The sequence below is a fragment of the Struthio camelus genome, chromosome 5 (genome assembly GCF_040807025.1).
Source record: "Struthio camelus isolate bStrCam1 chromosome 5, bStrCam1.hap1, whole genome shotgun sequence".
NCBI lineage: Eukaryota > Metazoa > Chordata > Aves > Struthioniformes > Struthionidae > Struthio > Struthio camelus.
In genome coordinates this window covers 4,860,225-4,866,480 of record NC_090946.1, presented here as the reverse complement: position 1 = coordinate 4,866,480, position 6,256 = coordinate 4,860,225, and the positions used below count along the sequence as shown (strand labels likewise).

Sequence of the window (6,256 nt, the reverse complement as noted above, 5' to 3'; positions counted from 1 at the left end):
GCACCCCTGAAACCCTCCCCGTCAGAGCCGCCGCAGCGAGATGGAGCCCGGCCCCGCCAGAGCCGCCCCGCCGCCAGCGCCGCCGCCACGTCCCCTCCCCTGAGGCGAGAGCAGGCAGACAGCACGCGCGCAGCCCCACCCCCAACACAACGGCCCCCTGCCCGCCTCCCCGGCTTCCGCACTGCGCCTGCGCGCGGCGCCAGCACCACCGCCTCCGCGGGCGGGGCGAGCGCGCGGGCGGCGCCTGCGCATGTGCCGCGCCCGGGAGCCGTTAGGCGCCGGCTTGAATTCAAACGGGCGGCGCGAGCGCGGTAGGTGCCTTTGCGTTCTTGTGCTTCTCTCCCGTCTCCCCTCTTCTTCCCGCCCTGCGGTGGCGAGGGGGCGCTGGGCAAGGCGGGGCGGGGGGAGGGATGGGGAAATGGGCCTTGACGCCCGAGCGGTGCCGTACGATGCCTCTGGGTGAGGGTGTTTGTGCCGGGGCTTGCAGGCGAGCAGCCGTTGGAGAGGCGTCACCGGGCGGCGGCCGCTGAGGGGAGGGCCGGCGCGGCGCGGCGCAGGATGGAGAGCGAGCCCTCCCGCATCCCCGTGTACGGCGCGCTCCACCGTGGCGGCCCCGCAGGTGCGTCCCGGCCTGGCTCCGCCAGGCAAGCAGGGAGGGCGTGGCCCGCCTTGCCTTGCCCTGCCCCGAGGTCCCGGGCCCTCGGTGCTGGGTGTCTGCCTTAGGCCAGCGCAGAGGGCGGCGGGAGTGGAGGCAGCTTTTAAGGAGCTCCGATACTGCCTTGGTCTGTGGTGGCTGTTGTGGAAATCTTATTAAGAGTTTTTTGTTGTTTTTTCCTAACCTAGGCTACCTTCTGATAGAAATTATACACCTGCATCATCTCTGCTTAAGATTTTGCAGTTAAAATTTCTTGGCTAAACCTGTGTTTTTGAGGAGGGTGGGCTGTTACTATCAGAATCACAGCTGAGCCTTTTGAGATGACTGCTGGTCTGGTGCTGATGTTAGGCCTGCCGAGGGTGTATCTCCTGCTTATCTGGATGCAGTGGCTTTGTGAGGTTAAAAATACTTTTCTTCAGAGGCTCTTACTTCTGTAGGTCTTCAGATACTACTTGCAGCATTTTACCTGTTATAAGTATGAGGCACCTAGACTTAAAATTTAGAACATGAGAGCCAGTGTGTAGGAATAGAACCCCCCCTGCCCTGTGTAACTCTAGTATGAATTGGATATAGATATGCCATTTGAGAAAGGCTTAGCTCACAAAACAAGCTCTGAAAAGCCACTCTGTAAGCAAAGCTTTATTTACTCTATGCATGTATGTATGTGCTTTATGGCCAAATAAACTTTACATAAATAGCTAGTTCTCTTTAGAGTTATTTCAAAAGTATATCTATTGGAAATTAAAATACAAAGCTCTCTTACACTGAGAATTTCATGTGGGCTGTATATATTTGCTTTCAGTGCTGCACAGCTTTGCTTGGAACACTGTGGCTTGCTGTTTGCCTAATGTTGAGACCTCCTTTACTATCATGCCTGCATTATTGTTTTCAAGCTTTATCCTATTAGTGCTAGCCTAGTAATTATATTTTAACACTGTCTGCCATGAGCTATCTGTGGCTTGTTTTGAACCATGAGTAGAATTTAGTTGTTAGTTAGTTGTTGCTTTCTCAGTTCTAACCCTGTAAGATGTTTTTTTTTGTCAAACTGAAAGCTTAGTAGCTCCAGTAGTTTGGCACATTACAGTGATCTCTTGCAGACAGTGGTATTTTCATTGCTGTCTTTCTCTTGCAGAAATGCAAATGGTGTTTCCACCAAAGAAACAATGTGTCAGCAAAACAGCTGATCTACAATTTAGCAAGGATCCCAATTTTAACTTTAGCTCAAATATGCCGGGAGATGGTGTCTTCAAAGCTACAAACCAAGGGTAAGTGAAAGTGAAATAGTGATGGATTTGTTACTTGATAAATATCCTGAAAGTGGCTTAGCATTTTGCAGTTCTTCTCAAACCAGCAGACTTGGTAATCTGTAAATATGCAGTGTCTTTCTGTGGTAATAGTATTCTTCTTGTTTTTTAAGGCTTCCTAAATCTGCCAAGAAAATGGAACCACTTTCAAAAAAGACAGCTGCAAGAGGGTATGTTTTCTCAAATAGCTACTAGTTGCTCTAATGCAACAATGTTCCATCTCAAAGAGTTATGATGAGTTCTCCCCCACATACAGCTTCTTTTGGCAAGTGTACTGATGAAAGCTCTCTTGGTCATGAACGAGAGCAAATACTCAAAGGACGACACTTGGTGAAAATAAAAGAAGGGGTATGTAACGCTGATATTTTTGCACCTAAGTCTTTGATGTTTGACTCTACAGACCTCTAAGCAGATACAAATTAGAGACAGAGCTGAAGACCAAGAATCAGCTGTTAGAAACAGCTAAACAACAACTGCACTCCCGACTAGCAGGAGCACAGGTAAGGAGAAAAACATTAATTGAGCAATTCTTATATTCTGCCCTCTATAGGGTCAGACCAAATGCTTGCTTGTTATTCTGTCTCCATCAGAAGCTAGTAGAGTGTAAGAGTAGGCTGGATCTTTTCTTCTTTGACAGGTCCTAGCAGGATATCATTGGTCTATCAGCAGAAATGCAGATGTATTTGGCTAGATAATGCCAAATTATCCAGATTGTTGTTAAATAGTCATCAGTGCTCCAATTCCATCTTAAACTCATTGCAGGAGAACATTTCAAGTTCACAATTATATGCTTGCATAAAACAGCCTCAGTGTTGACAGATGCTCCCTTGTTACATTGTGAGAAACTGTAAACAATCTCTTAGTAATTACCACTCAAGACTTGGTCTGTTAATTCTTTCTTTCATCCTGACCTCCTAACATACTTCATCTCTCCTCATACAGCAGATAAGCTATTCAATTTTTTTAGATCATCCTTATTCCCTTTGCCAAATCTCTGCTAGTTCTGTTACCCCATCACAAGAAGCGTGGTGTGGGAACTGCATACAGTATTGAAGATGGGGGTTTTTCAGGAGTGTATATACCTGCATTTTAGTAGTTAAGAACTTGGATTTAGGTCACTGCTGGGCACTAAGAATTTGAGGGACACTGACATTATTCTTAGTATTACTAACTCAGTTAATTTGGTGTATGTAAGCTTATGCTTCTTCCGTGTGCTATTGTGCCATATTGTTAACTAGATAATGTTAGTCTCTGGCAAGTTTTATCAGACTAAGATTCTACTATCCTGAATGGCATTTCATTATTTACCACCTTTTACAGGTCACTGTAGCACACACTTAACAACACAAATTCTATCACATGTGCAAAAGGTCCTGCTGGTAACCTTCAATTGTAAATGCTCACTTTATTTCCTGGTTCTCAGCTGGTTACTAATCTGTGAGATGATCTTTCCTTTTATCTCATAGCTTAATTTCTTTAAGAGCCTTTGAGACCGCATATGGAATGCTCAAAAAGCTTCTGATACTATCAGCTGGATCACCTTAATCCACGTGCTTGTTAATTCTCTCAGACTTGTAGTAGACTTAGGAGGCTGATCAGCTTATCAGATTGCCTGGTACTATCTGAATTGCAAAGGGAATAATGGTGTAGCTCAAAGACTCCAAGATGCCCCTTTCTTCCCTATGTTCTATGCTCTTCTGGTTTAAAACTCAAGAAATGTGTATAGCGCAAGAAGCAGCATGCTAGACTTATTCTAGAGATAATTTCTTTTTAGATCAAATTTGTTAGCCACTGTTGTGACTTCTGCATGTGATAAATGTATTAATCCAGTCAAGGGGCTGGAGTGAGCATCTGAAACAGATTAATCTGCAGTAGTGGTAAAGTTAGAAGGGCAAGATGTGATTCTTGGTGCTAGGGTAGCACCTGCTAAACTGTTAGCATCACAATATTACTGACTACCAGGAAGAAACTCTTCTTGGAAACTTGATTCACTTACAACCTGTGTTAATGACAGGGCACTATAAAAGAGCTAAGGGAGGAGAATGAAGGCCTGCTACAGGAAGTTGAGAAGCTCAAGAAATTTCAGGAGACCTGCATGGTGATTTTAGAAAGCAGAAACATTGATCCAGGTAAAGACTGTACATTTCAGTACTAACAATGAGAAACTAGTACCATATACCACACTGGTGGTATATTCTGCAGAACATCCTTTTATTTCCAGTTGCAACTGTGTTCATAAAACATCTAGCCTCTGCTTCCTTGTCAAGGAAATACTGATATAACACCATTTTTTGTGGGGGGTGTTCCCCTTCCCTTCCCCCCCCCCCCCCAAGCTACAAAAATAAAGCCATTGTACCTCTACTTTTTCTACTTTTTCCAGCAGACCCTGTCCTGGATAAATTTTTGAAATGTTTAGTTTACTTTTTTTCTGTAGAAAGTATTTCTGACAGCTAAGCTATTAACAGCTGTAAGCTGTTAGTTCGTACAGCAAAGTCATCTGTGTGTTAGAGATTCATTAATATAGCTCATAAATCAGTTACAGGCAACAAGATTTTGGAGGAGGAAGAAAAGACAAAGGAATGTCGGAAGCAGACAATGGTAAGAAAATATTGAAATGGAAATATGAGTTAGATGGGCTTTATTAGAAAAAGTTCTTTGTGTTACTGCTCTTTGCAGCAACTGTTTCCACAACAGTGGTAGTAATTTCAATTTGTCTGTGTCATACTAAACTATCTTCCTCTGGCTTTTCAGCTGTTGACTGAGAAGCTCATAGGAGAATTGAGGCTGTTTAATCAAACAGCAGCAAAAGAAAAGGAGATGCTTCAGGTAAGACCATAACTTTGTTTCGCAGTCAACAGGTAACAAACACCTGGTGCTGAGTGAAATTTTGTTTTCCACCTCCCTATGCTGGCCCATTCTGTAAATAAACTAGGTAGTGAATGCCTACAGCATGACTCATATTTCATTATAAATAAAGGCATAATAAGGAAACTGTAGATGTTACTCCCCTTCTAAATGAAGGGATTATAGCAAGATTTATGGTGGGGCAATAGTAATTCTCATCTAAGTCACTTCAAGCTGAGTTGTATATAATTCAAGTTTAAACAAGATAGAGAATAGAACCTGCCTTAGGAAGTGATAGTAATGACTGATAGTTTTCAAGTAAGATTGAATCAGTTACAGGATAAAGATGGATACTAATATGGGAAATCGAGCTATCTCTGCTAAGCCCATCTCTTCGCAGGGAAGGTTTTACAAGCCTGTATTGCAGATGTATTGTATTGTAGACACCACTGGAAGAACACTGATCCAGTAGTCTGGTGGTTATACTGGAACTTGGAAGACTTGATCTAATTTGGAGAGACCAGTAGTCTCTCTAGGAACTAAGAAGTGTGTAAGCACAAGTAGGTTCAATAAGTATCATACTGTGAGCATTTTATCTGTATACGTACCCAAATAGTCATTTAAATTCCAGCTCTGGAATTCTTGGTAAGAAGTTTAAGAGCTAACCTAATGAAATTGCTGTTATTTAAGACTTCCTAAACTTTAGTCTTTGATAAACTGCCATTTTTCTGAAAGAAGCAAAGGAAAAGACATCCCAGTCAAGCTCGACTAATCTTAGTTTAGTAGGTAAGACTGTGCTGAAGAGCTCAAATGAGCTCTCTTGCTATAACAAGCTTTTCCCCATTTTCAGCTGAAGTTATTGTTGAACTTAGCTTTGCTATTCAGTACTCTTGTATTAGTGAAATTTAGTATGCACTGACTTTTCTATGCAGACAGCAATGGCTAAGTGGAAATTGGCAGAAGAAGAGAGATACCAGTCCCTGGAGAAGCATTCCTTCTTTCAAGCAGAAATGGAGCAATGTTCAGCAATGCTTGATCAGATGGAGCTGCTTCTGGCTATGTGAGGCTCAAGGACTGACTGTACTGCCTTTTTTTTTTTATATATATGCTTTACTCCTAGTTCATTGATTTCTTTACACTGTAAACCTAGCTGTTATGTCTGGCAGTCTGAATCAATGAGCTGGGCATTGTGGCATCTGGATGAACATTACTGAGCTGTCTCTGGTGGGGTAGCAACTGATGGAGATGGGAAAAGTGGTGTAGGAGAGAGCGGTAACGACCTGCTACGGAGGGGAAAGTGCTTGTAGCTCTTGTGGCTCTCTCAGAAGGTGCTGGAGTCCAGGCCGGACTAGGCATTGTCTCTTCCTGCATACCTTCCTGGTGAACGGCTTAGTGCTTTAACCCGGTAATACTTTGTTACTAGTAGTATCTTCTGTGTATTAAACACCTGAGA

General features: G+C 43.4%; 1 protein-coding gene across 2 annotated transcripts; it reads left to right on the top strand.

Moving 5' to 3' along the window:
* Positions 1-186: 186 nt before the first annotated feature.
* Positions 187-6,231, top strand: KNSTRN (kinetochore localized astrin (SPAG5) binding protein). 2 transcript variants are annotated; one of them, XM_068944302.1, is made up of 9 exons: positions 187-311; positions 488-619; positions 1,788-1,920; positions 2,073-2,129; positions 2,360-2,459; positions 3,974-4,088; positions 4,496-4,557; positions 4,711-4,785; positions 5,736-6,231. In XM_068944302.1, exons 1-9 carry the CDS (start codon positions 251-253, stop codon positions 5,865-5,867), a joined length of 867 nt encoding a protein of 288 aa, XP_068800403.1. In that variant the 5' UTR covers positions 187-250; the 3' UTR covers positions 5,868-6,231. The 2 variants fall into 2 exon arrangements, with proteins under 2 accessions (XP_068800403.1, XP_068800404.1); XM_068944303.1 differs by lacking the exon at positions 488-619.
* The last annotated feature ends 25 nt before the right edge of the window (positions 6,232-6,256 follow it).

What these genes read in the sequence shown, in the direction of transcription:
- KNSTRN (XM_068944302.1), top strand. Translation starts at nt 251, where the DNA reads ATGTGCCGCGCCCGGGAGCCGTTAGGCGCCGGCTTGAATTCAAACGGG. An exon ending in AAACGGGCGGCGCGAGCGCG is followed by an intron (nt 312 to 487) that starts GTAGGTGCCTTT and finishes CGGGGCTTGCAG; the next exon opens with GCGAGCAGCCGTTGGAGAGG. An exon ending in AAGAAAAGGAGATGCTTCAG is followed by an intron (nt 4,786 to 5,735) that starts GTAAGACCATAA and finishes TTTTCTATGCAG; the next exon opens with ACAGCAATGGCTAAGTGGAA.